Source organism: Dendrobates tinctorius, unplaced genomic scaffold (genome assembly GCF_039654945.1).
Source record: "Dendrobates tinctorius isolate UK_male_01 unplaced genomic scaffold, ASM3965494v1 ptg000455l, whole genome shotgun sequence".
NCBI classification, from domain to species: Eukaryota; Metazoa; Chordata; class Amphibia; order Anura; family Dendrobatidae; genus Dendrobates; species Dendrobates tinctorius.
This window is the reverse complement of record NW_027362117.1, coordinates 698,353-726,257: the sequence shown is the minus strand read 5'-3', so window position 1 is coordinate 726,257 and position 27,905 is coordinate 698,353. Positions and strand designations below refer to the sequence as shown.

General features: G+C 52.9%; 2 protein-coding genes across 4 annotated transcripts; both read right to left on the bottom strand.

The window, feature by feature from the left end:
* Positions 1-179: 179 nt before the first annotated feature.
* PARP3 (poly(ADP-ribose) polymerase family member 3) lies at positions 180-20,252 on the bottom strand. Of its 3 annotated transcripts, none has more exons than XM_073564510.1 (11): positions 20,114-20,252; positions 17,538-17,760; positions 17,291-17,425; positions 16,770-16,964; positions 12,986-13,112; positions 12,689-12,912; positions 11,483-11,641; positions 11,016-11,102; positions 2,724-2,901; positions 1,730-1,876; positions 180-1,017 (listed from the first exon to the last, which is right to left on the bottom strand). In XM_073564510.1, the coding sequence occupies exons 2-11, from the start codon at positions 17,757-17,759 to the stop codon at positions 848-850; spliced, it is 1,644 nt and encodes a 547-aa protein (XP_073420611.1). In that variant the 5' UTR covers position 17,760; positions 20,114-20,252; the 3' UTR covers positions 180-847. The 3 variants fall into 3 exon arrangements, with proteins under 3 accessions (XP_073420611.1, XP_073420612.1, XP_073420613.1); XM_073564511.1 differs by having other exon boundaries at positions 17,538-17,879; positions 20,114-20,210; XM_073564512.1 differs by lacking the exon at positions 20,114-20,252 and adding an exon at positions 18,953-19,178.
* Positions 20,253-20,881: 629 nt separating this feature from the next.
* LOC141077522 (uncharacterized) lies at positions 20,882-27,100 on the bottom strand. Its single transcript, XM_073564517.1, has 2 exons — positions 23,798-27,100; positions 20,882-21,026 (listed from the first exon to the last, which is right to left on the bottom strand). Exon 1 carries the CDS (start codon positions 25,281-25,283, stop codon positions 24,297-24,299), a length of 987 nt encoding a protein of 328 aa, XP_073420618.1. The 5' UTR covers positions 25,284-27,100; the 3' UTR covers positions 20,882-21,026; positions 23,798-24,296.
* Between the last annotated feature and the right edge of the window lie 805 nt (positions 27,101-27,905).

Sequence of the window (27,905 nt, the reverse complement as noted above, 5' to 3'; positions counted from 1 at the left end):
CTGTGTCACAGTAACAACGTTCAACAGAACTGAAACAATGTTAAAAACATATAAAATCAAGAGTTTCTGACAGTGAGGGTCCGAAGAGAACATCAATATCAGTGGGGGCCACGACTTGTACAAGGCTGTATGAGCAGGACTCGGAACGCTGCCATTACATAAGCACCGGCCCTTTAAGATTCTCATTATTCCAGCTTTTCTTTATTATGAACGATGTTTATATAACAAAGGAAAAGTAACAAAATGTAAATAATAAGCAGACGGAGTCAGCGCAGCACAGCCGGCACCCGAACATGTAGCGGAGTGCAAGAGCCAAGGACGGGAGAAGCCGGCAGGTTGTCAGCAGTGATAGGTGGAGGCGAGGCGGACCACCTCTCACACAGGATACAGATAGGTGGTCCGCAGTAGTATTGGGGCTGATGCTGTAAAATACGGGGTTAATGCTCTTACATTACAATCCTCATTACTCCAGCGTCGCTCCTCTACTCTCTACATATAGGGGGGTCCGGCTGATATCTTAGTCTAGATGCAGAAGACGGCCAATATTATACAGAAGTTTCCACTCCTCTTGCAGGAGACATCTTTCTTTTTACATATGTTTTTCGCAAGGGGCTGCGCCTCGTCAGACTCTCCCCAACATGCCCTCAGAAACAGAGACACAGGATTTCACTTTACACTGGAGGCCGAACTCCTCTACTGCTTCCATAGCGCCTCTTAGAGATAGAAGGTCTACAGCATCATGGTGGGTTGTTGTCAGGTCTCGTCTCCAGATAAAGCAGCGTCTACCATAATCAGGAGCTGTGGGGTCAGAAAATACCTAGAAAGGAGGAGGAGGAGAGCACAGACCCTAAAACTGCAGCAACAGGAGATAGCGCAGCCGAGCCTGACTCTCCTGATACACCAGGTACTCGCTCTGAGAGAAGTGGGAGTTCTTGAACTTGGACATGTTAATCGGTTTCCCTTGTGGAACAATAATCTTCCTTCCATCCAACTTCAGCTCAAAGTCCTTAGAGGGATCTATGGACAGAAAGCAACAAGATCAGGGAGAGTCACAGTGTACATACATTACTGCTCCTGTATTATACCCCAGAGCTGCACTGACTATTCTGCTAGTGCAGTCACTGTGTGCATACATTACTGATCCTGAGTTACATCCTGTATTATATCCAAGAGCTGCACTCACTATTCTGCTGGTGCAGTCACTGTGTACATACATTACATTACTGATCCTGCGTTACATCCTGTATTATACCCCAGAGCTGCACTCACTATTCTGCTGGTGCAGTCACTGTGTACATAAATTACATTACTGATCCTGCGTTACATCCTGTATTATACTCCAGAGCTGCACTCACTATTCTGCTGGTGCAGTCACTGTGTACATACATTACATTACTGAATCCTGAGTTACATCCTGTATTATACCCCAGAGCTGCACTCACTATTCTGCTGGTGCAGTCACTGTGTGCATACATTACATTACTGATCCTGAGTTACCTCCTGTATTATACCCCAGAGCTGCACTCACTATTCTGCTGGTGCAGTCACTGTGTACATACATTACTGATCCTGAGTTACCTCCTGTATTATACTCCAGAGCTGCACTCACTATTCTTTTATGGACAAACATGCTTATCTGAGTTGGTTTAGTTACTCTGAAGTATTAGACACAGTGTGTGAGTTATATAACTGATTATGTGCATGTGGATGTGTTCTGTGGGGTTCGCACCTGGCTCAGTTATTCCACGCGCCACAACGCTGTCATAGCCCTTTGGAGCAACTCTCAAAGAACAATCATCAGTTGTAATATGGTACTCATTCCCCAACACCACTTCATTTAAGAACATGATTCCAAGACGACTGGAGGTGCAACCGACTGCAAGGAGACAAACCAACAAAATATAGATATTCAACAGTCAGTATACTTCTAGCAGTATTATAGCAGTTATATTCTTGTACATAGGGGCAGTATTATAGCAGTTATATTCTTGTACATAGGAGCAGTATTATAGTAGTTATATTCTTGTACATAGGAGGCAGTATTATAGTAGTTATATTCTTGTACATAGGGGGCAGTATTATAGTAGTTATATTCTTGTACATAGGAGCAGTATTATAGTAGTTATATTCTTGTACATAGGAGCAGTATTATAGTAGTTATATTCTTGTACATAGGGGCAGTATTATAGTAGTTATATTCTTGTACATAGGAGCAGTATTATAGTAGTTATATTCTTGTACATAGGGGCAGTATTATAGTAGTTATATTCTTGTACATAGGAGCAGTATTATAGTAGTTATATTCTTGTACATAGGAGCAGTATTATAGTAGTTATAATCTTGTACATAGGAGCAGTATTATAGTAGTTATATTCTTGTACACAGGGAGCAGTATTATGGTAGTTATATTCCTGTGCACAGGGGGCAGTATTATAGTAGTTATAGTCTTGTATATAGGAGCAGTATTATAGTAGTTATAATCTTGTACATAGGGGCAGTATTATAGTAGCTATATTCTTGCACATAGGGGCAGTATTTATTTGAGCACTGTCCTCTCATTTTCATTATTTTTAGCGTTTGCAATATGATGATTTTTGGAGAGGGGGCCGAGGTCCCTTGCGCTATTGATCCCTGGGGTCCTGCAGAATTAGGCTAACTTTCCTTGATATTTTACATATTAATCATGGTATATAACGTGGACAGTTTTATTTTCATTATCTTACCGTATCCAGCAGATTTGCTGTTCTCAGAAGCAAAATATATCCCTCTGCCAACACGTCCCCCTGAATGGGGCATTATGCGCAGGCCACTTTTTAAAATAGCAGCCACCACAGCCACGTTTGTTCCGTGCCACAGCAACCGGCGGTTATCCATGTCCTTGTGGGTGCTGAGTCTTTCCTCCTAGAATAGAAGAGGCAGAAGTCAGAATATTATGGCTGAACACTGGTCACCTACAGGTTTACAGAAGGTTTCTGCCTCCATCAGTTGTGTCCCCGTGCCAGGTCCCCCAGTGCGAGGTCCCCCTGTGGTGTCCCAGTGCGAGGTCCCCCTGTGGTGTCCCAGTGCGAGGTCCCCCTGTGGTGTCCCAGTGCGAGGTCCCCCTGTGGTGTCCCAGTGCGAGGTCCCCCTGTGGTGTCCCAGTGCGAGGTCCCCCTGTGGTGTCCCAGTGCGAGGTCCCCCTGTGGCGTCCCAGTGCGAGGTCCCCCTGTGGCGTCCCAGTGCGAGGTCCCCCTGTGGCGTCCCAGTGCGAGGTCCCCCTGTGGCGTCCCAGTGCGAGGTCCCCCTGTGGCGTCCCAGTGCGAGGTCCCCCTGTGGCGTCCCAGTGCGAGGTCCCCCTGTGGCGTCCCAGTGCGAGGTCCCCCTGTGGCGTCTCAGTGCGAGGTCCCCCTGTGGCGTCTCAGTGCGAGGTCCCCCTGTGGCGTCTCAGTGCGAGGTCCCCCTGTGGCGTCTCAGTGCGAGGTCCCCCTGTGGCGTCTCAGTGCGAGGTCCCCCTGTGGCGTCTCAGTGCGAGGTCCCCCTGTGGCGTCTCAGTGCGAGGTCCCCCTGTGGCGTCTCAGTGCGAGGTCCCCCTGTGGCGTCTCAGTGCGAGGTCCCCCTGTGGCGTCTCAGTGCGAGGTCCCCCTGTGGCGTCTCAGTGCGAGGTCCCCCTGTGGCGTCTCAGTGCGAGGTCCCCCTGTGGCGTCTCAGTGCGAGGTCCCCCTGTGGCGTCTCAGTGCGAGGTCCCCCTGTGGCGTCTCAGTGCGAGGTCCCCCTGTGGCGTCTCAGTGCGAGGTCCCCCTGTGGCGTCTCAGTGCGAGGTCCCCCTGTGGCGTCTCAGTGCGAGGTCCCCCTGTGGCGTCTCAGTGCGAGGTCCCCCTGTGGTGTCCCCGTGCGAGGTCCCCCTGTGGTGTCTCAGTGCGAGGTCCCCCTGTGGTGTCCCCGTGCGAGGTCCCCCTGTGGTGTGATGATGGTGGTGAAGCTCATCTCTGTGTGCAGGTAACTGTGACATTTCTTCAGAGGTTTGTATTGCGATTTTTGGGGCAGTTGCGTTATCTATAGCGCCCCCTGCAGTCTCACACTTGTACAAAGCGGTAACTTCACTACCAAAAACAATACCCAAGACCTCACTCAGCACCGAGGATGAAACCCAAAGAAGTTGCAGTCTCAGAATCCGGGAACACGAATCATTCAGATCTTTATTTTTACAAGGTTCTGAATTTTTCCTTTAACCACTAAAATATACAGAAACCCAATAAGGGTGCGCGCTGTGTCCGGCGTCTGCAGCCGAGAAATCTGCTGAAAATACTGGAGTGTTGGCCGGAGAAATGTTGCCCAAGATACAAACACTGCAGCGTTTTTTGTCTATTTAAAAGAATGGGAAAAAACCCTCAAAGAATTGACCGGCTGCAAAAGAGAAACTGCATCAAATCTGCAAGGAGCAAACAAGCTGCATGTGCACGAGGGTTCAGTGATCGCATTCACTTCACTGAAACAATAAGGCTGAGTTCACACGTCGCGGTTTTTTCGCATTTCCGCGGCGGTTTTAACCGCGCGATTTTGCAGCGAAAACGTGAAAAATAAGCATCCCATGCATTCCTATGGGATTCCACAATGCTGTGCTAATGCTGCGCTTTTTTCCGCTGCGGAAACACTTCGCGGTAAAAAACGCAGCATGCTCATTAATTTAGCGGAATCGCGGCGATCCCGCACCCATAGGAATGCATTGTTCTGCTTACTTTCCGCATGTGGCTGTGCACACCATGCGAAAAGTAAGCAGAACATTTGCGGATGGTACTCACGGTCCGGAGGAGAGGAGACTGTCCTCCGGGCTTTGGGTACCATATCCCTGTAAAAAATAGAATTAAAATATAAAATATTGTTATTCTCACCTTCCGACGTCCCGCGCAGCCTTCCCGCCTCTCTCCACGCTCCCGGTCCCAGTAATCCTTTGCGAGAATGCCCGCGATGATGTCGGGATCTCGCGGGAGCGTGGAGAGAGGCGGGAAAGCTGCGCGGGACGTCGGAAGGTGAGAATAACAATATTTTTTACATCCTATCTTTTACTATTGATGCTGCATAGGCCGCCTCAATAGTATAAAGTTGGTGACACTTGACATACACTATGTTTGACGAGTGTGACCAACCTGTCAATCAGTTCTCCAAGCGATGCTCCAGATCGCTTGGAAAACGCTAGCATTCTGTAAGCTAATAACGCTTGCACATTGATAGTTTTTCCGCGGGAATTTAAAATGCGATTTTCCCACAGAATTGAATTCCGGAATTCTCGCGGTAACTTCTGCGAGAGTTCCGCTACGTGTGAACGTAGCCTAAAATGCTGCGCTTCGTCTCAAACAAAAATGCAATGTATGAACAGAGCCAGAGTTTAGTTTGGGCATCATTGTTCCGACCTGCAGCCTTATTGTGCCGGGTCATTGTTACTGCAGAATGAACATTGCTAAAACAAAACCCAAAAAACAAAAAGGTGGAATTGACCTTTTATTCCATCATTTCATTTGTTTTTTAAATTTCCCCTGTAGGGTTTCCACTCATTCAGCAGCGGTTGAGGTCGGTATAGGAAGTGATTTCAGGAAAAAGTCCAGGCTGGTTTATTAAAACTCAATAAACCACTCAGGAAACCAAAACAACAAGAAGCCTTTACCATACCATGGTCCACACAGGGGTAAAGTACGAAACAGTCCACACAGGGGTAAAGGGCGTAACAGTCCACACAGGGGTAAAGGGCGTAACAGTCCACACAGGGGTAAAGGGCGTAACAGTCCACACAGGGGTAAAGGGCGTAACAGTCCACACAGGGGTAAAGGGCGTAACAGTCCACACAGGGGTAAAGGGCGTAACAGTCCACACAGGGGTAAAGGGCGTAACAGTCCACACAGGGGTAAAGGGCGTAACAGTCCACACAGGGGTAAAGGGCGTAACAGTCCACACAGGGGTAAAGGGCGTAACAGTCCACACAGGGGTAAAGGGCGTAACAGTCCACACAGGGGTAAAGGGCGTAACAGTCCACACAGGGGTAAAGGGCGTAACAGTCCACACAGGGGTAAAGGGCGTAACAGTCCACACAGGGGTAAAGGGCGTAACAGTCCACACAGGGGTAAAGGGCGTAACAGTCCACACAGGGGTAAAGGGCGTAACAGTCCACACAGGGGTAAAGGGCGTAACAGTCCACACAGGGGTAAAGGGCGTAACAGTCCACACAGGGGTAAAGGGCGTAACAGTCCACACAGGGGTAAAGGGCGTAACAGTCCACACAGGGGTAAAGGGCGTAACAGTCCACACAGGGGTAAAGGGCGTAACAGTCCACACAGGGGTAAAGGGCGTAACAGTCCACACAGGGGTAAAGGGCGTAACAGTCCACACAGGGGTAAAGGGCGTAACAGTCCACACAGGGGTAAAGGGCGTAACAGTCCACACAGGGGTAAAGGGCGTAACAGTCCACACAGGGGTAAAGGGCGTAACAGTCCACACAGGGGTAAAGGGCGTAACAGTCCACACAGGGGTAAAGGGCGTAACAGTCCACACAGGGGTAAAGGGCGTAACAGTCCACACAGGGGTAAAGGGCGTAACAGTCCACACAGGGGTAAAGGGCGTAACAGTCCACACAGGGGTAAAGGGCGTAACAGTCCACACAGGGGTAAAGGGCGTAACAGTCCACACAGGGGTAAAGGGCGTAACAGTCCACACAGGGGTAAAGGGCGTAACAGTCCACACAGGGGTAAAGGGCGTAACAGTCCACACAGGGGTAAAGGGCGTAACAGTCCACACAGGGGTAAAGGGCGTAACAGTCCACACAGGGGTAAAGGGCGTAACAGTCCACACAGGGGTAAAGGGCGTAACAGTCCACACAGGGGTAAAGGGCGTAACAGTCCACACAGGGGTAAAGGGCGTAACAGTCCACACAGGGGTAAAGGGCGTAACAGTCCACACAGGGGTAAAGGGCGTAACAGTCCACACAGGGGTAAAGGGCGTAACAGTCCACACAGGGGTAAAGGGCGTAACAGTCCACACAGGGGTAAAGGGCGTAACAGTCCACACAGGGGTAAAGGGCGTAACAGTCCACACAGGGGTAAAGGGCGTAACAGTCCACACAGGGGTAAAGGGCGTAACAGTCCACACAGGGGTAAAGGGCGTAACAGTCCACACAGGGGTAAAGGGCGTAACAGTCCACACAGGGGTAAAGGGCGTAACAGTCCACACAGGGGTAAAGGGCGTAACAGTCCACACAGGGGTAAAGGGCGTAACAGTCCACACAGGGGTAAAGGGCGTAACAGTCCACACAGGGGTAAAGGGCGTAACAGTCCACACAGGGGTAAAGGGCGTAACAGTCCACACAGGGGTAAAGGGCGTAACAGTCCACACAGGGGTAAAGGGCGTAACAGTCCACACAGGGGTAAAGGGCGTAACAGTCCACACAGGGGTAAAGGGCGTAACAGTCCACACAGGGGTAAAGGGCGTAACAGTCCACACAGGGGTAAAGGGCGTAACAGTCCACACAGGGGTAAAGGGCGTAACAGTCCACACAGGGGTAAAGGGCGTAACAGTCCACACAGGGGTAAAGGGCGTAACAGTCCACACAGGGGTAAAGGGCGTAACAGTCCACACAGGGGTAAAGGGCGTAACAGTCCACACAGGGGTAAAGGGCGTAACAGTCCACACAGGGGTAAAGGGCGTAACAGTCCACACAGGGGTAAAGGGCGTAACAGTCCACACAGGGGTAAAGGGCGTAACAGTCCACACAGGGGTAAAGGGCGTAACAGTCCACACAGGGGTAAAGGGCGTAACAGTCCACACAGGGGTAAAGGGCGTAACAGTCCACACAGGGGTAAAGGGCGTAACAGTCCACACAGGGGTAAAGGGCGTAACAGTCCACACAGGGGTAAAGGGCGTAACAGTCCACACAGGGGTAAAGGGCGTAACAGTCCACACAGGGGTAAAGGGCGTAACAGTCCACACAGGGGTAAAGGGCGTAACAGTCCACACAGGGGTAAAGGGCGTAACAGTCCACACAGGGGTAAAGGGCGTAACAGTCCACACAGGGGTAAAGGGCGTAACAGTCCACACAGGGGTAAAGGGCGTAACAGTCCACACAGGGGTAAAGGGCGTAACAGTCCACACAGGGGTAAAGGGCGTAACAGTCCACACAGGGGTAAAGGGCGTAACAGTCCACACAGGGGTAAAGGGCGTAACAGTCCACACAGGGGTAAAGGGCGTAACAGTCCACACAGGGGTAAAGGGCGTAACAGTCCACACAGGGGTAAAGGGCGTAACAGTCCACACAGGGGTAAAGGGCGTAACAGTCCACACAGGGGTAAAGGGCGTAACAGTCCACACAGGGGTAAAGGGCGTAACAGTCCACACAGGGGTAAAGGGCGTAACAGTCCACACAGGGGTAAAGGGCGTAACAGTCCACACAGGGGTAAAGGGCGTAACAGTCCACACAGGGGTAAAGGGCGTAACAGTCCACACAGGGGTAAAGGGCGTAACAGTCCACACAGGGGTAAAGGGCGTAACAGTCCACACAGGGGTAAAGGGCGTAACAGTCCACACAGGGGTAAAGGGCGTAACAGTCCACACAGGGGTAAAGGGCGTAACAGTCCACACAGGGGTAAAGGGCGTAACAGTCCACACAGGGGTAAAGGGCGTAACAGTCCACACAGGGGTAAAGGGCGTAACAGTCCACACAGGGGTAAAGGGCGTAACAGTCCACACAGGGGTAAAGGGCGTAACAGTCCACACAGGGGTAAAGGGCGTAACAGTCCACACAGGGGTAAAGGGCGTAACAGTCCACACAGGGGTAAAGGGCGTAACAGTCCACACAGGGGTAAAGGGCGTAACAGTCCACACAGGGGTAAAGGGCGTAACAGTCCACACAGGGGTAAAGGGCGTAACAGTCCACACAGGGGTAAAGGGCGTAACAGTCCACACAGGGGTAAAGGGCGTAACAGTCCACACAGGGGTAAAGGGCGTAACAGTCCACACAGGGGTAAAGGGCGTAACAGTCCACACAGGGGTAAAGGGCGTAACAGTCCACACAGGGGTAAAGGGCGTAACAGTCCACACAGGGGTAAAGGGCGTAACAGTCCACACAGGGGTAAAGGGCGTAACAGTCCACACAGGGGTAAAGGGCGTAACAGTCCACACAGGGGTAAAGGGCGTAACAGTCCACACAGGGGTAAAGGGCGTAACAGTCCACACAGGGGTAAAGGGCGTAACAGTCCACACAGGGGTAAAGGGCGTAACAGTCCACACAGGGGTAAAGGGCGTAACAGTCCACACAGGGGTAAAGGGCGTAACAGTCCACACAGGGGTAAAGGGCGTAACAGTCCACACAGGGGTAAAGTACAAAACAGTCCACACAGGGGTAAAGTACAAAACAGTCCACACAGGGGTAAAGTACGAAACAGTCCACACAGGGGTAAAGTACGAAACAGTCCACACAGGGGTAAAGTACGAAACAGTCCACACAGGGGTAAAGTACGAAACAGTCCACACAGGGGTAAAGTACGAAACAGCCCACACAGGGGTAAAGTACGAAACAGTCCACACAGGGGTAAAGTACGAAACAGTCCACACAGGGGTAAAGTACGAAACAGTCCACACAGGGGTAAAGTACGAAACAGTCCACACAGGGGTAAAGGGCGTAACAGTCCACACGGGGGTAAAGGGCGTAACAGTCCACACGGGGGTAAAGGGCGTAACAGTCCACACGGGGGTAAAGGGCGTAACAGTCCACACGGGGGTAAAGGGCGTAACAGTCCACACGGGGGTAAAGGGCGTAACAGTCCACACGGGGGTAAAGGGCGTAACAGTCCACACGGGGGTAAAGGGCGTAACAGTCCACACGGGGGTAAAGGGCGTAACAGTCCACACGGGGGTAAAGGGCGTAACAGTCCACACGGGGGTGCAGCTTCGCCCGCTTGGATTAGTGTCCAGCTCTCCCGTCCTTTAGCAAACACAAGCAGTACTGGAGGTCTGCACACCTCCAGATATAGACTATGAATGGGACAACTGCTCTCCTTTATATCGGCCGTCATTGACCCGGAGTGGGATATGTGAGCAGCCGGTCTCCCCCATCTCTGATGACTCAAAGATGAGCAAATCTGATCGGGTCAGGGCTTATTCAGCAAGCTACAGAGGGAACCCGGATACATGGAGTGCGCCAGATAATCAGCTATAAGGCGCCACAGCTGCATGTATCACAGTCACAACACATGTATGGAGAGCCTGTGTGATGTGACATCTGCTACACTATCTGTACTCACTGTGATATCTGTGGTGTTACATAGGACTGCAGGTGACACCTACTACATTATCTGTACTCAGAGCGATATCACTGTATTATATGTGGTGTTACATAGGACTGCAGGAGACATCTACTACATTATCTGTACTCAGAGATTTATCACTGTTATCTGTTGTGTTACATAGGACTGCAGGTGACCTTTCCCACATTATCTGTACTCAGGGAGCCATCACTTTATTATATGTGGTGTTACATAGGACTGCAGGTGACACCTACTACATTATCTGTACTCACAGAGTTATCACTGTGGGGTTACGATTTTTGGATGGCGGGGGTGGTCGGCCTATGTCTCTGCCCCTGATCTTCCTGCCCCCGCCTTGGATACTCTGTAGATTGGTTCTCGCCTCCATATTTTCCAATAGCTTCAATACTCGGGAGATTGAGCTCTACGACTACACAATGTGTGGCGCCACCTAGTGGCCGATCCCTGCTCTGCACCATGAGGACGGGTGACTTATCAGATCCTGGAGTCGCCCACTCAAGTACAACTCTGGTGCCCCCCAAACTAGAAAGTCCGTCAGGGCGGGGGGAGGGTTGTGGCCTTTTCCGTCCGAGTTTCGCTCTCTTTGTCGGTAAAATTTGGAATTTGCATAAAATCCTCAGAAGTCGCAGAATTTATATGGAGCCGCGAGTGTCGCACAAATTTTGTAACATTTTAAGGACTTTTAGTCCAGAAATCTGCATGAATAACCCGACCCTGTGATTTGTGACCGACCTCAGATTCCCGGTCCACGCGCCAGACATTCTTGATCTTCAGCTTATGGTAGGAAGACCCCGTGTGCTTCACATAAGTGTCGATCACCTGCAACACAAGACCCTCAGATAAAGCGCGTAGTCACCGCCTCTGGGTGGAATTGCTGTAATAAACGGCTGTCTTGCTAGTGGAGGCTGAAATGCTCTGCCCCCTGCTTTACACTGCAGTTCCGCTCCATAAGAACAAAGCTCTAATCAATGACGGAGCGGATGGAGTGACTACTGGAGTCTGTACTGCGCCTCCTGCTTTACACTGCAGCTCAACTTCAGCACAATAAAGCAATTATCAGCTTAGCTGCACTGGATATCGCAGTCTGAGCCTGTCTGATCCCCCCTTGCTTTACACTGCAGCAGTGATACAAGCAGGAGGTCAGGGCAGGTAAATGTCCGCCATTCGCCGTGTTTGGGGTCTTGTAGTCTCAGGATCACCTTGTATTCTTCATTCTTTGGGTCCACGACGCTGAGCTGACACTTGAGGAGCTGATAATCTACGTCCAGGGGGTGCGGGACCTCGCTCAGCGCTGCCTCCTGCTCCTGCTTCACTTTGTCTGCCTGGAGGGTCTGCGCCAGCTCAATGTCCGCGAGGACCTGACGGAGGGAACCAGAAGGAAGGACTGACACGGAGCAATGGGGGCAGCGGACCTGGGGGTCTACACCGAAAACTGCTCCGCACAAAGACTACACCGGACCCCCGCACCAGGGGAGATTACACCGGACCCCACTACCTCACACCAGGAGAGATTACACCGGACCCCCAGCTACCCCGCACCAGGAGAGATTACACCGGACCCCCGCTACCCCGCACCAGAAGAGATTACACCGGACCCCCGCTACCCCGCTCCAGGAGAGATTAAACCGGACCCCCGCTACGCCACACCAGGGGAGATTACACCGGACCCCCGCTACCACGCACCAGGAGAGATTACACCAGACCCCACTACCTCACACCAGGAGAGTTTACACCGGACCCCCGCTACCCCGCACCAGGAGAGATTACACCGGACCTCCGCTACCCCGCACCAGAGGAGATTACACCGGACCTTCGCTACCCCGCACCAGGGGATATTACACCGGACCCCCGCTACCCCGCACCAGGGGAGATTACACCGGACCCCTGCTACCCCGCACCAGGGGAGATTACACCGGACCCCTGCTACCCCGCACCAGGGGAGATTACACCGGACCCCCGATGCCCCGCACCAGGGGAGATTACACCGGACCCCCGATGCCCCGCACCAGAGGAGATTACACCGGACCCCCGCTACCCCGCACCAGAGGAGATTACACCGGACCCCCGCTACCCCGCACCAGGGGATATTACACCGGACCCCCGCTGCCCCGCACCAGAGGAGATTACACCGGACCCCCGCTACCCCGCACCAGGGGAGATTACACCGGACCCCCGCTACGCCGCACCAGGGGAGTTTACACCGGACCCCCGCTACCCCACACCAGGGGATATTACACCGGACCCCCGCTACCCCGCACCAGGAGAGATTACACCGGACCCCCGCTACCCCGCACCAGGAGAGATTACACCGGACCCCCGCTACCCCACACCAGTACTAATATTCCCCATTACAGAATATGGTGGGCTTCTAGGGCGGACCCCCTTTCTTAGACGACGGTCCGTACCAGCAGCATGTCCTTCTTGGCCTGTAGCACCTCCAGGCTGTTGATGACGGGGGGCGTCTGGCGGCCGAAGTTGTGGGGGATGATGGTGTAGAAGCGGGAGGACAGGTCGCTCAGCTCCGCCTTTCCCGCCTTCCGGTCCATCGCGGCCTGAAGATCCTCGAGGGCATCGAACCCCTTCGCTATTTGCGCTTTACTCAACTTCCCCAACGGCATCTTCTTTATGTCTGAAATAGAGACCTGACGTGAAGCCGACGCCGGCCCCCCGGCCCCCCGCACGGCTCGCTCACACACAGGTACCTAGGTTCATGGTCTGCATGGCGTCCTTAAACATGTCGCTGCTGAATATCAGGGACACCAGGTCTTGGGTGGGCTTGTCCAGAGAGCAGGGTCGCACCTTCTTACACACTCCGTCCACGGTGTCCACCTGTGGGGACAAGAGAGGAAAGACCCTCAATATTCGGGATCTGATTGGCCAAGGTGGAGGACGTAAGCTGCTCGGCCAGGGCGCGACAATCACGATCGCAGAGGGTGCGACCATGACCGGGCCTGTGCGGTAGGGGGGCCGCTGACCGCAATCTCACCTGGATGAAGGGGGGGGACACATTATACCAGGATGGGGGGGGGGGGGGACGACGGACACATTATACCAGGAAGGGGGGGGTGGACGACGACATTATACCAGGATGAGGGGGGGGGGGACACACACATTATACCAGGATGAGGGGGGGGGGGGGCACACACATTATACCAGGATCAAGGGGGGACGACACATTATACCAGGATGAAGGGGGGGACGACACATTATACCAGGATGAGGGGGGGGACACGCATTATACCAGGATGAGGGGGGGGGGACGCAATATACCAGGATGGGGGGGTGAGACACATTCTACCAGGATGAGGAGGGGGGGGACACTATACCAGGATGAAGGGGGGACCACACATTATACCAGGATGAGGGGGGACGACGACATTATACCAGGATGAAGGGGGGGGGGGACCTCTGCTGACGATGACGATATTATACCAGGGTGAGACACAGTATACCAGGATCGGGGGGGGGTGAGACACATTATACCAGGATGAGGCAGGGGGGGGACACATTATACCAGGATGAGGGGGGGGGTGAGACACATTATACCAGGATGAGGGGGGGGGGGGGGGGTGAGACACATTATACCAGGATGAGGGGGGGGGGGTGAGACACATTATACCAGGATGAGGGGGGGGGGGGGGGTGAGACACATTATACCAGGATGAGGGGGGGGGGGGGTGAGACACACTATACCAGGATGAGGGGGGGGGGGTGAGACACATTATACCAGGATGAGGGGGGGGGGTGAGACACATTATACCAAGATGAAGGGGGGGGGGGGGTGAGACATTATACCAGGATGAGGGGGGGGGGTGAGACACATTATACCAGGATGAGGGGGGGGGGTGAGACACATTATACCAGGATGAGGGGGGGTGAGACACATTATACCAGGATGAGGGGGGGTGAGACACATTATACCAGGATGAGGGGGGGTGAGACACATTATACCAGGATGAGGGGGGGTGAGACACATTATACCAGGATGAGGGGGGACACACACATTATACCAGGATGAAGGGGGGGACACATTATACCAGGATGAGGGGGGGGGGGGACACATTATACCAGGATGAGGCGGGGGGGGACAGGACACGCATTAAACCAGGATGAGGGGGGGGGGGACACATTATACCAGGACGAGGGGGGGACACATTATACCAGGATGAGGCAGGGGGAGACACACACTATACCAGGATGAGGGGGGGCGAGACTATACCAGGATGAAGGGGGGGGGTGAGACACATTATACCAGGATGAGGGGGGGGTGATACACATTATACCAGGATAAGGCGGGGGGGACACATTATACCAGGATGAGGCAGGGGGGGACACGCATTAAACCAGGATGAGGGGGGGACACACACACTATACCAGGATGAGGGGGGGGGACACATTATACCAGGATGAGGGGGGGGGTCACATTATACCAGGATGAGGGGGGGGGGTGAGACACTATACCAGGATGAGGGGGGGGGGGGGACACATTAAACCAGGATGAGGGGGGGTGAGACACATTATACCAGGATGAGGGGGGGTGAGACACATTATACCAGGATGAGGGGGGGACACACATTATACCAGGATGAAGGGGAGACACTGTTGTGAGTTCATTTTTCCCTTCACCATTGAGGTCTGATGAACTCCCTCCGCTGGTGAAGGAAGGTAGTGAGGCTGATTACCAAACACCTGGGCAGCTAGGTGATGACTGGGTGGCTGGAATTGAGGACTAGATATAAGGCAGCCGACGCCCTTCTGCCTTGCAGGTGATCCTGCTGGATTCTTGGAGACCAGTCTGATTCCTGCATCTCAAAGCTAAGTTTTTCTGCTCTGCTTTGTACTCTTCAGTTTTGTTTTTGTTTTGCCTTGTTTTTTGGTAGTTCTGCCATCCCCGGCCGGGGGTGAGCTGAATTCCATTTTTGTCTCTGATCAGTTGATCTTTTGCTCTGTCTTCAGAATATACCTGAGTGCTGATACAGTCTTTTGAAGCCTAGCGACTTCAGGGCCTGTTTTTCCTATCAGTCGGTTGGCTCATTTTGGATAGGGTTTTTGCGGATGGCAGACAACAGCTTTCCTATCCTGTCCTATTTAGTTAGTTTGGGCCCCATCATTTGCTCAACCTATCTTTCTATCTGTGTTAGTGTTTTCATCTTGCTTCACCGTCATTATATGTTGGGGGCTGCCTATTGCTTTGGGGTCTGCTCTGGGGCAGTTTAGTTTTTCCCCTTTCTGTCTTTAGGCTATGTAGTTCTCCGGCTGTGATCGAGGGGTCTAGGGCACAGTAGGAACCCCCCACGGCTACTGCTAGTTGTTGTGGATAGGTTCAGGGGTCTGCAATCCGATAGCTGCTAACCTCTCTGGTTTTTCTGGACTTAGCTAGTATTTTGTTTTTTCCTCCTTCGGTGACTCATCATAACAGGACACATTATACCAGGATGAGGTGGGGGGGGGGGGGGGGACACATTATACCTGGATGAGGCAGGGGGACACACATTATACCAGGATGAGGCAGGGGGGACACGCATTCTACCAGGATGAGGCAGGGGGGACACGCATTATACCAGAATGAGGGGGGGTGAGACATATTATACCAGAATGAGGGGGGGTTGAGACATTATACCAGAATGAGGGGGGGGTGAGACATTATACCAGAATGAGGGGGGGGGGGACACATTATACCAGGATGAGGGGGGGGTGAGACACATTATACCAGGATGAGGGGGGGGCACACACACATTATACCAGGATGAGGGGGGGGCACACACACATTATACCAGGATGAAGGGGGGACACATTATACCAGGATGAGGGGGGGGTGAGACACATTATACCAGGATGAGGCGGGGGGGACACATTATACCAGGATGAGGCGGAGGGGACACATTATACCAGGATGAGGCGGGGGGGACACATTATACCAGGATGAGGGGGGGTGAGACACCTTATACCAGGATGAGGGGGGGTGAGACACATTATACCAGGATGAGGGGGGGGTGAGACACATTATACCAGGATGAGGGGGGGTGAGACACATTATACCAGGATGGGGGGGGGGGTGAGACACATTATACCAGGATGGGGGGGGGGGGTGAGACACATTATACCTGGATGAAGGGGGGAGCACACATTATACCAGGATGAGGGGGGGTGAGACACATTATACCAGGATGGGGGGGGGGTGAGACACATTATACCAGGATGGGGGGGGGGGGTGAGACACATTATACCTGGATGAAGGGGGGAGCACACATTATACCAGGATGAGGAGGGGAGACACATTATACCATGATGGGGGGGGGGGGGGACACACTATACCAGGATGAGGGGGGGTGAGACACATTATACCAGGATGAAGGGGGGACACATTATATGCTGCTCAGGATCAAGGTGACACCCTGAGCACAGAGGATCTCGTCAGAGGTCTGTGAGTGGAGATCTCTTTTGGGCCGACCGTAGATGATGGTTGGGTTGTGCTTCATCTCTCACCTTGACCACGGCCTCTCCGCCTTCTTCTTCATCGTCGTGCTCCACCTCGATCATCGTGTACTTTCCCGGATGCGGAGTGAACTTCTCTCTGTCAGACCAGTTGTTTTTCGTTTTATCCTTAAACTTCTTCTCGAAGTCTTTCGTGGCAGCGCTCACATCGGAGAAAAAGGTCAACTTGGACTGGCCGACCTCGCCCTGCAGGACAGAAAGTGGCCAGGAACCATCAACAGGGGCCACACAGAGAGGTTACACAGGAAGAGCCCGTCGCCCAACGTGAGGCGGGGGTCCTATAGGGGTCCGGGTCATCAGGGCTCCCATGGGCCCATTCAGTAAGGCGAGGGACAGCCCGAGGCTTTCTGCCCTGTTCACATTGGGGGTTATTCTCCTAAATCAGAATCTGCACAATGTAAGATACAAACATGTCTGTGAACCCCAGCAAGGCCTGATCTCTGCAGCCCCAGAGCCCACAGGAACCCAGAATTGTGCCTGCAGCTCTGGAGGGTACAGGTGCCCTCACTTACCACCCGGCCCCAGCGGTTCCAGCAGTAGTAGGTATTCTTGCTGTCCGTGCTGTGGAGCAGTTGGATGACGTAGAACTTGTTGTTGTTGTGCCCGATGTTGGTCTGGTTGAGCATACAATCATAATCCTCGTAGACCTGGTGACACCAAGAAAAGACGGTGATCGTAGAGAAAAGACCCTTATTGTCCAGATTCATTCCCGTCACCGCCTTAGGCCTGCAGTACAGCTCAGTGCCGCCTGTTACTCACCTCCATGTTGCCTTGTCCGCTCACTGAACATGCCGAGTCTACTTTCGCCTTCCCTTTTTTTATGGTCGTCGCAGCTTTAAGAGCTTGGGCGGCGCTCTGGAAGCGGTCCGGGGCCTGGATGGCCGCCTCCTGCTCCTCTTCCTTCACCTCCTCCTTCACCTTGGCTTTCTTCCCTTTGCCGGGGCCTTTGGCCTGAGACGCTGCTCTTCTCTTTGGAGCCATTCTGTGACCACAAGTAAAGGTTGTGCCTCATATTACGGCCATTGTAACCCAACCTCTGCTGACGATTCACAGTGACGCTTCCCCCTTAAAGAGTCATCCTCTGTCAGCGATTGTCTCTTCCTGGTGATACATTGTTACCATTTACATTTGTCTCTATGAAGCATAAATAAAACACTGGAAACCATCAGTAAGCTGCTGCTGAAATTATGTGCCTCTGTCCAGCCCCTGATGTCAGGGGGGGCCGGGGTTATCTGCCGCCTCTGTCCAGCCCTGATGTCAGGGGGGGCCGGGGTTATCTGCCGCCTCTGTCCAGCCCTGATGTCAGGGGGGGCCGGGGTTATCTGCCGCCTCTGTCCAGCCCTGATGTCAGGGGGGGCCGGGGTTATCTGCCGCCTCTGTCCAGCCCTGATGTCAGGGGGGGCCGGGGTTATCTGCCGCCTCTGTCCAGCCCTGATGTCAGGGGGGGCCGGGGTTATCTGCCGCCTCTGTCCAGCCCTGATGTCAGGGGGGGCCGGGGTTATCTGCCGCCTCTGTCCAGCCCTGATGTCAGGGGGGGCCGGGGTTATCTGCCGCCTCTGTCCAGCCCTGATGTCAGGGGGGGCCGGGGTTATCTGCCGCCTCTGTCCAGCCCTGATGTCAGGGGGGGCCGGGGTTATCTGCCGCCTCTGTCCAGCCCTGATGTCAGGGGGGGCCGGGGTTATCTGCCGCCTCTGTCCAGCCCTGATGTCAGGGGGGGCCGGGGTTATCTGCCGCCCCTGTCCAGCCCTGATGTCAGGGGGGGCCGGGGTTATCTGCCGCCTCTGTCCAGCCCTGATGTCAGGGGGGGCCGGGGTTATCTGCCGCCTCTGTCCAGCCCTGATGTCAGGGGGGGCCGGGGTTATCTGCCGCCTCTGTCCAGCCCTGATGTCAGGGGGGGCCGGGGTTATCTGCCGCCTCTGTCCAGCCCTGATGTCAGGGGGGGCCGGGGTTATCTGCCGCCTCTGTCCAGCCCTGATGTCAGGGGGGGCCGGGGTTATCTGCCGCCTCTGTCCAGCCCTGATGTCAGGGGGGGCCGGGGTTATCTGCCGCCTCTGTCCAGCCCTGATGTCAGGGGGGGCCGGGGTTATCTGCCGCCTCTGTCCAGCCCTGATGTCGGGGGGCCGGGGTTATCTGCCGCCTCTGTCCAGCCCTGATGTCAGGGGGGGGGGGGTTACCTGCAGCCTTATCTGACTTGTTCTCTTGCTGTAAGTGACCTCCTCCTCCAGCAATGGGTTAATGAGACTTGTCAGATGAACCTTTAGCCTCCTCCACATAGTGACAGCCCCAGTGCTGCACCTGCCGCCACTCACCCAGCGGGTCACATGGCCGCCTGCCACTCCCAGCTCACCTGTCAGCAGACTCCTATATGTGTGTCCCTGGGGGATCGTGGTGACAGCGGAGATTCCATAACCTCTGACCATGTGTCAGCTTCCTACAGTGCTGCCGCCATATATATATATATATATATATATACACACGTGTAGGTCAGACGGCAGCGATGGCTGCTCCCAGGTAGTGACCCCCCATGAGGGGCTCGATGCTGTGAATCCCCCCAGCTCTGCTGCTACACGTCACACATCAGACCAGGATCTTGTGAGGAGTCAGGTGAAGAGAATCTGGAGAATCTCCAGACAATCCCACAGCGTCCGCCCCGGTGATGGCGAGGAGCCCCCTGCACTGTCACTGCTGGAGAACTACAAGTCCCGGGATGCCCCGTCTACCTCCAGGGTCACAGTGTGTGGCCTTCACCCATCGCACAGGCTCCTACTGCAGCTCTGGCCACACTGAGCCGGGAGGCTGGGACTTGTAGTTCTACACTGGCTGCAAAAGTTTCAGCCACCCAGTGCTGTGTGTGACATAAGAGGAGCAGCGGAGCCCCCCGGACCCCCCACACTGGGCCTGCGGAGCCCCCCGGACCCCCCACACTGGGCCTGCGGAGCCCCCCGGACCCCCCACACTGGGCCTGCGGAGCCCCCCGGACCCCCCACACTGCGGGGCACTCACCTGCGGAGCCCCCCGGACCCCCCACACTGGGCCTGCGGAGCCCCCCGGACCCCCCACACTGCGGGGCACTCACCTGCGGAGCCCCCCGGACCCCCCACACTGCGGGGCACTCACCTGCGGAGCCCCCCGGACCCCCCACACTGGGCCTGCGGAGCCCCCCGGACCCCCCACACTGGGCCTGCGGAGCCCCCCGGACCCCCACACTGCGGGGCACTCACCTGCGGAGCCCCCCGGACCCCCCACACTACGGGGCACTCACCTGCGGAGCCCCCCGGACCCCCCACACTGGGCCTGCGGAGCCCCCCGGACCCCCCACACTGCGGGGCACTCACCTGCGGAGAGGAGCGGGCGGAGGCCTGCGAGCTGGGGGAGAAGAAGAAGACACGTCCCGGCACGCCCGGTCACACCGCTCCTCCCCGGCCCCGGTCACACCGCTCCTCCCCGGTCACACCGCTCCTCCCCGGCCTCCTCCTACTTGAAGACACGTTACATCACGGAGTGTGGAGAGACCCCGGGGTCGGGGCCCCGGCTCACTGGCCATTCTAGGAGGAGGAATTGCTTCTTTTTAGTATTTGCGCCTGATTTCATTTCATTTTTTTTTTTCGGTTTTTTTTCCTCAGCATTTTCGCTTTTCTGGATGTTTCAGACAAATTCATGAAAAGTAACTTTCACCAAATGTCCCTTTATTTGGCCCATATCACTAATCCCGGCCTGGAGGAAGGGTCGGGGGAAGGGTCGGGGGGTGAAGGGTCGGGGGAAGGGTCGGGGGGGGTGAAGGGTCGGGGGGGGTGAAGGGTCGGGGGTGAAGGGGGTCGGGGGTGAAGGGTCGGGGGGGGTGAAGGGTCGGGGGTGAAGGGTCGGGGGGGTGAAGGGGGGGTGAAGGGTCGGGGGTGAAGGGGGGGTGAAGGGTCGGGGGTGAAGGGGGGGTGAAGGGTCGGGGGGGTGAAGGGTCGGGGGTGAAGGGTCGGGGGGGGGGTGAAGGGTCGGGGGTGTCAGGTTGGCTCATGTTAAGACAAACGAGGAACTTTTTAGAGGATTTGCAACTTTTGGCTTTTAATATAAAAAAAAAAAAAAAACAGTTAAAGATAATTACATTTTTTTATTTTACACCAAATTCATGAAGCACAGGAGCCATAGAAGAGACTGTGATGTGACGACCACCAGGGACAGACGGGGGCGGAAAGTTCTGGCATTGGAAATCAGGGAGGCCCGCGCCGTCCTCACAGCCTCAGATGGGAGATAGTTCTAATAATACCAATGAGGTTGTTATATAAGATTAAATAACTATAATATCAACATAATAATATTGTAATATTACAAATACCAACAAACCGTAACCAAATATTACCAGCATCTACAGGACTGATAATACCATACTGATAGTTGCAGGGCTGTGGAGTCGGTATAAAATGGTCCGACTCCGACTCCTAAAATATATAATAAATTGGGTCCAGTAGTTCAATGCAGAATATTTTTTCATAGGAATTTGGGGAAGTTATGAAATGTCCTATAAATGACTGTTCTAATCCTGATCTAAGGCTACATTCACACACAGCGTTTTTCCTGCGTTTTTTGAGGATACGTTTTTCAGCTGCAAAAGCCGATCATCTTTTTAAAAAACTGCATCACCTGAAAGGTTTTTGAGCTCATAGATAATGTTTTCAATAGCAAAAGCAGATTAGAAATCTGCTCTATCCATATATCCATTTATCCATATCTGTCTATCCATATCTTATCTGTACCAAAAAGAATGAAAGCCGGGTAGCAGACAGACTAACACTCCTTTTATTTAGCACCAGTCAGGTACACCTCATTGCTGCCCAAAAGGACGCCCAGGACAGGCATTGCTCGTCTTCAGTAACATCAACATCAACTGATAGTTGGAATAAATAGACTGCATTCATCACCACATCTTCTTATGGTGCAGGCTTTATTTTCAAGTGTAGGGGTGTGCAGTATGAGATTCTGCAGCAGCTGAGGTGTGCAGTATGAGATTCTGCAGAACAGCATGAGGTTCTGCCCCCCCCCTAGTTTTGATCCTGGCTAAAACCGTTCCTTATAGTTATGACGAACCCTCAGGTAACCCTAAATGAAGGTCAATGGACACAGGTGGCTGAATTGAAGGAATTGCTTAATCACCTATTTACAGTGACTAAAAAATTACAAGCTGAGGATTTAACTCCTGGCATTTTCATAAGGGAGTGGAAGAACTTGCTATTTTGCCTGTCCCAAAGAGGAGATTTAATCGCAGATGGCATTTCTGCTTCAATGAAATGGAGAGAGACACAGCTATTGGAAAATAAAATTTTTCTGGCAGCTGTTTATGTGGACCCGAGTCATCGTATATTGCTTGATGATCAACAGCTTACTAAAGGAAAAGAAGCTCTGACTGAGGTAGCGGTTAGGATGAGTGGCCTACAGGAGGACGGCCAGGCGCAAGAGGACTTGGGTCCTGACAGCGCTACTGCTGCCATATCTTCATCCTCATCAGACGCGGAGTTTGACTTTGACAAGTATTTGGATGACATGGAGCAGGCAAAGCGTTGCCGCAAGGAAAAAGATTTCACTCCGTCTCCTATAGCAGCAGATTGACCATATTTCTGCAAAATGTTTCACTTTCTCTCAAAGAAATTGAAAAATTCAACCATTCATCAAAACTGACTGTGCAGGAGGCAATTCCTTTATACCCGGGAATTGTTAGAGATGTTCCCATGTGGTTACGGCTTTGCCTCCAACCCAAGTTACTGTAGAGAGGTTGTTCTCTGGCCTTTAAATTATTAGGTCAGATGTGAGGTCATCAATGAGGGAGGATCTGATGGAGGCAATTCTATTTCTCATAAGAAATTCATAGACTGCACAAATGTTATTTACTACTACCCTAGCCAAATTATCAATAGTAATGCTCACCACAAATGAGTACAAAAATCCAAGATCACCTCCAATTGGAGTACAGATCAACACCAGAGCATTTCAAATGGTAAAATATAAGCTTCCTCGGAAGCTGGGAGCAAAACGTGCATGTCGGGGTGGAGGGATTTTTCTCCCAGGGGACTTCTATTAACGCTGCCAGGATTCAGGTAATGGCCTCAGTAGCTCTAATGCTAACTAGTTTACATAGGTATACCATGGATGTTATTTTATAACTTTGGTTTATCTGAACCGATAAGCTTGTGCTGTGTAGTCATTATACTCTGCATGTTTGAGTAAACAGCAGACATTTATAGTATAGCTTTCCAGGAGCATACATCAACTGACTGCTTAGTAGCTATGAGGTTCTATACCATGCAGCAGAAAAACACATATAATGGGAGTTGCAGGTCCCTCTCTTTTTGCACTGATCTTGGAAACTTGTATGTCTTTTAATGTTTTGATATTTGTATTAATAAAAGTAATTATATTTTACCATTTGAAATGCTCTGGTGTTGATCTGTACTCCAATTGGAGGTGATCTTGGATTTTTGTACACAAATGTTATTTAGTATGTTTTTGTTGAAAACTGTTTTTTGCCACTTACATAGTTTATTACATAGTGATATATGTAATCGATATTACACAGTGTATTACATATTTACAATTTATTAGTTTTTTGTGTTCTAAAGTTGTATTCCAATAAATAGATATAATGTTCTATCTAAATATCTTGATTATTTTATTATAAAAATGATTAAATGTCTGATGTTCACATTGTACTACAATACATTTTTCACTTAAATATAAGCAATATATGTGGGAGTCGGAGTCGCAGGTTTGGCTTACCGACTCCACAGCCCTTGTTAAACGGGCTGAGATTAAAGTCTATGTGACTTCAGACTTCTGAATCCTCATGGCGCACACTGTGAGGCCGTCAGGCACGGATTGGTAATATGCCCAACTGGGCATTTTCCCGCTGGGCCGCTGTCATGTGGGCCGGGCGGCAGCGCCCACTCATCTGGCCCTCTGCGGGCACTGCAGGGAGATAAGCTGCCACACACCCCATCCTCGCCCTAGCTTTAGACCCCCCCCCAGCAGCCACTCACAGCGTCGCTTGCCTGCTCTCTTCTCTGTACACAGGACCTGTGATGAGGTCATAGGAAGGGAGGATTCAGAGGTCACATGATCAGGAGCCTTTGTCCAGACCCCTGATCATGTGACCCCTGACAACGCCCCCCCCCTGTGACCTCATCACAGGTCCTGTGCGCACAGCCCTGCCTCTTGGTGTCTGCAAGACTCTGCTGTGCTGGTTGTCATGCTGCTGGATGAGGGAAGTATGTGTGGGGTCAGGAGGGGTTTACAGGGTGGATGTAGCAGAGCCGTGTGTGTGTACGAGGTGTACAGAGCAGAAGACGCGTGTGTACAAGGTGTACGGAGCGGAGCCACGTGTGTACGAGGTGTACGGAGAGGAGCCGCGTGTGTACGAGGTGTACGGAGAGGAGCCGCTCATGTACGAGGTGTACGGAGAGGAGCCGCGTGTGTACGAGGTGTACGGAGTGTACGGAGCGGAGCCGCATGTGTACGAGGTGTACGGAGAGGAGCCGCTCATGTACGAGGTGTACGGAGCAGAGCCGCGTGTGTACGAGGTGTACGGAGCGGAGTCGCGTGTGTTCGAGGTGTACGGAGCGGAGCCGCGTGTGTACGAGGTGTACGGAGCGGAGTCGCGTGTGTTCGAGGTGTACGGAGCGGAGCCCTGTGTGTACAAGGTGTACGGAGCGGAGCCGTGTGTGTTCGAGGTGTACGGAGCGGAGCCGCGCGTGTACTAGGTGTACGGAGCGGAGCCGCGTGTGTACGGGGTGTACGGAGCGGAGCCGCGTGTGTACGGGGTGTACGGAGCGGAGCCGTGTGTGTACAAGGTGTACAGAGCGGAGCTGTGTGTGTACGAGGTGTACGGAGCGGAGCTGCATGTGTACGGGGTGTACGGAGCGGAGCCGTGTGTGTACGGGGTGTACGGAGTGTACGGAGCGGAGCCGCATGTGTACGAGGTGTACGGAGAGGAGCCGCGTGTGTACGAGGTGTACGGAGAGGAGCCGCGTGTGTACGAGGTGTACGGAGCGGAGCCGCGTGTGTACGAGGTGTACGGAGCGGAGCCCTGTGTGTACGGGGTGTAAGGAGCGGAGCCGTGTGTGTTCGAGGTGTACGGAGCGGAGCCCTGTGTGTACGGAGCGGAGCCGCGCGTGTACTAGGTGTACGGAGCGGAGCCGCGTGTGTACGGAGCGGAGCCGCGTGTGTACGGGGTGTACGGAGCGGAGCTGTGTGTGTACGGGGTGTACGGAGCGGAGCCGCGTGTGTACGGAGCGGAGCCGCATGTGTACGGGGTGTACGGAGTGGAGCCGCGTGTGTATGGGGTGTACGGAGCGGAGCCGTGTGTGTACGGGGTGTACGGAGCGGAGCCGTGTGTGTACGAGGTGTGCAGAACGGAGCCGTGTGTGTACGAGGTGTACGGAGAGGAGCCATGTGTGTACGAGGTGTACGGAGTGGAGCCATATGTGTACGGGATGTATGGAGCGGAGCCGAGTGTGTGCGAAGCATACAAAGCGGGCTTTTCCCACGGACACAGGAGTAGACGGCGGAGCCCCGAGGAGCATTTTAAAACTCACACATGACGTTCCACCGGAAGTGATGTGCTGGAAGCTGACCGGAAATGAGATAATTTCTTGTGGAGATTGTGACGGAACCAGGAATGCTTCAGATCCATCACCGTGTCCTCCTCTGACAGCGCAGACAGCAGGATCACCTTGGAATCGGGGATGCCGGCCATGTGAGCGGATCATCATATGTCCTGCATCGGGAGTCTCAGGTGGGCACTACAATGGGAGCCGGGCTGCTATAGTATCTTTATAGAATCTTTATTTTTTTCTCTCTTTTTCTTTCTTTCTCTGTTCTTTCTTTCTCATTCTCTGTTCTGTCTTTCCCTCATTTTATTTCTCTCTCTCTGTTCTTTCTTTCTCTCTCTAATCTTTCTTTTTTCTTTCTCTCTCTCTGTTCTTTCTTTCCCATCTTTCTTTCTTTTTCTTTCCTCTATTTCTTTCTCTCTGATCTTTCTTTCTTTCTTTTCTTTACTTTCTTTCTCTCTCTGTTCTTTCTTCTTTCTCTCTCTCTGTTTTCTCTCTTCCTTAGTGCCAGTCAGTGTGCCCATAATGCCAGCCACTGTGCCCTCAGTACCAGTCAGTGTGATCAGCAGTGCTAAATGGGTGCGGTTGGGCGTGGACATGGGTGTGACTAGTTGTGAAACGGATGTGGCAGGGGCGCGCCGCAGTCTTTCTCCCTCTTTCCCTTCTTCAAAAGTTGGGAGGTATGATAGGGGCGGCTATGACCAGGGGGTCTGGTTGCCCAGTGGATAGCAGTTCTGCCAGGAATTCTGTCATCGTGCGTACAAAAGGGGGCAGAGCTTTGGGAGGAGTACTGCAACTAAAAGCAATAAATGGGACTGACCTGATATACTGGGCACAGCTCTGACTACATGTTATATAGTCGTGTTAATCTCCTCTCACTTCTTGTAACCTACAAGTGTACAAAGATATTATATAGTCACCATGTGACTAGTGGGCCTGTGTAACTTCAAATGCCAGGGCTGAATTTTAGTCCCAGTCCGGCCCTGGAGGCCGTGCACATCTAGTCAGCACGTGACAGCATTTATGCAAATTGCATACATGCGGTAAAATGATCAGGGGCGAAACTACAGTAACTCAGGCCCTAGAGCCTAGGGGGCCTTAAAAGTCCCTTTGGCCTATATAAAAAGATGATACTTTTAAAGACTTGCAATAATTGGGGGGTGCCTTTAGAGATTTTGCTTTTTGCCCTGGAAAGGAGTCATATCAGACAGGGATCCAACTTTGAAGGACACCTTGATGTGGCAGTTGGACTCACATATATTGACCAATCTATGTGCTAAGTACCTTCTTTTTACTGTATTTTCATAGCAATTTTGCAGATGAATATTTCATATATACACTATATAGCTCCTTTTTTCCTTTTTCCCATTTTCAGTGTTCTAGAGTAATCATTCTTGGCAATTCATGGTGCAACCTTTCCAGTTTTTCATGTTACCCTGTTGGTGCTGGCCTCGGCAATTCGCAGACAAAAGGGAAGCCCGTGGCCCGCTGGGGTAGGTGATGAAGTCAGCGACTTTGAGCTGTGTCACAACTGCTAACACTGTGGGCGTCTTGAGGATGCAGATCCAAATAACAATGTAGCAGTCAAGGCAGCCCAAGACCAGACAGGCATTTGCCAGAATTGCTTAAAAGCTGCGGTCGTCATTGTGGAGACACGGGGGACAGTGGGCGCCCCAGTTCGCTAGCCGAAACCGCATGGACCCAGGATCGTCCCACCCAACGCCCGCATCAATACCCGGCACTGCCGCCGGCACTCGGGACTGGAGCATTCAGCTGCATAGAAATACATGCAGCCGCAGCTCCGGTCCGAGTGCCGGCGGCAGTGCCGGGTATTGATGCGCGAGTTCCTCGCATTGCACACGCAAGGGAGACCCCGGCTTTACAGTCTATTCTTCTTGGTTTGCTAAAAAATAGTCGTTAATTAGGATACAATGCTGTGTCTCTGTAAGCAGGTTGCGGGATGCAGTGATGCAAGGAAGGCAGAGCAAGGGTTAACAATTTAAACACTGAAAGTCCTCCTCACAGGGAGATAAACAGTTAAATTGGAAATGGAGAAAGAAAAATGGCAGCGGAGCAACAGTTCACTTAGTAAACTTATCATCTCTGTGGTTTCCTCAGCTGCAGATGATCCGTTGAGGGTTGTAGTAGGAGCAACATCCGGAGAAGTGTCCTCAGATGGGGCTCCACAGCTCACGGTCCAACTTCTCGCAGCAACGGGCGTCCGGTCTCCAGTTTTTACCCATTGAGCCCCTAGTCCATAATCTCGTGCAGCCAAATTCAAGGGTGCTGCAAAAACCCCCGGTATCAAGTGAGGTCTCTAGTGTGCTGGTCAGCAAGGGGGGGCCGCAGCGCAGGGTCCTGTACACAGCCCACGCTTCTACGCACGAGCGCGGCCGCAAACTTAACTGAGCCCACGGCCCTGTCTCTGCTCACAGTCCTGGTGCAGTGCTCGTGGGATGTCGGCCGCAGTCTGTCGCTGATGCCTGGACCCCGGAGCACGCTGCGCCCGCACCTGCTCTGCCTGCGGGAAACTCGCTGT

What these genes read in the sequence shown, in the direction of transcription:
- PARP3 (XM_073564510.1), bottom strand. Translation starts at nt 17,759, where the DNA reads ATGGCTCCAAAGAGAAGAGCAGCGTCTCAGGCCAAAGGCCCCGGCAAA. An exon ending in GCGTGGACCGGGAATCTGAG is followed by an intron (nt 2,902 to 11,015) that starts GTCGGTCACAAA and finishes CTTCTATTCTAG; the next exon opens with GAGGAAAGACTCAGCACCCA. An exon ending in CAGCAAATCTGCTGGATACG is followed by an intron (nt 1,877 to 2,723) that starts GTAAGATAATGA and finishes GTCTCCTTGCAG; the next exon opens with TCGGTTGCACCTCCAGTCGT.
- LOC141077522 (XM_073564517.1), bottom strand. Translation starts at nt 25,283, where the DNA reads ATGCTTCGCACACACTCGGCTCCGCTCCATACATCCCGTACACATATG.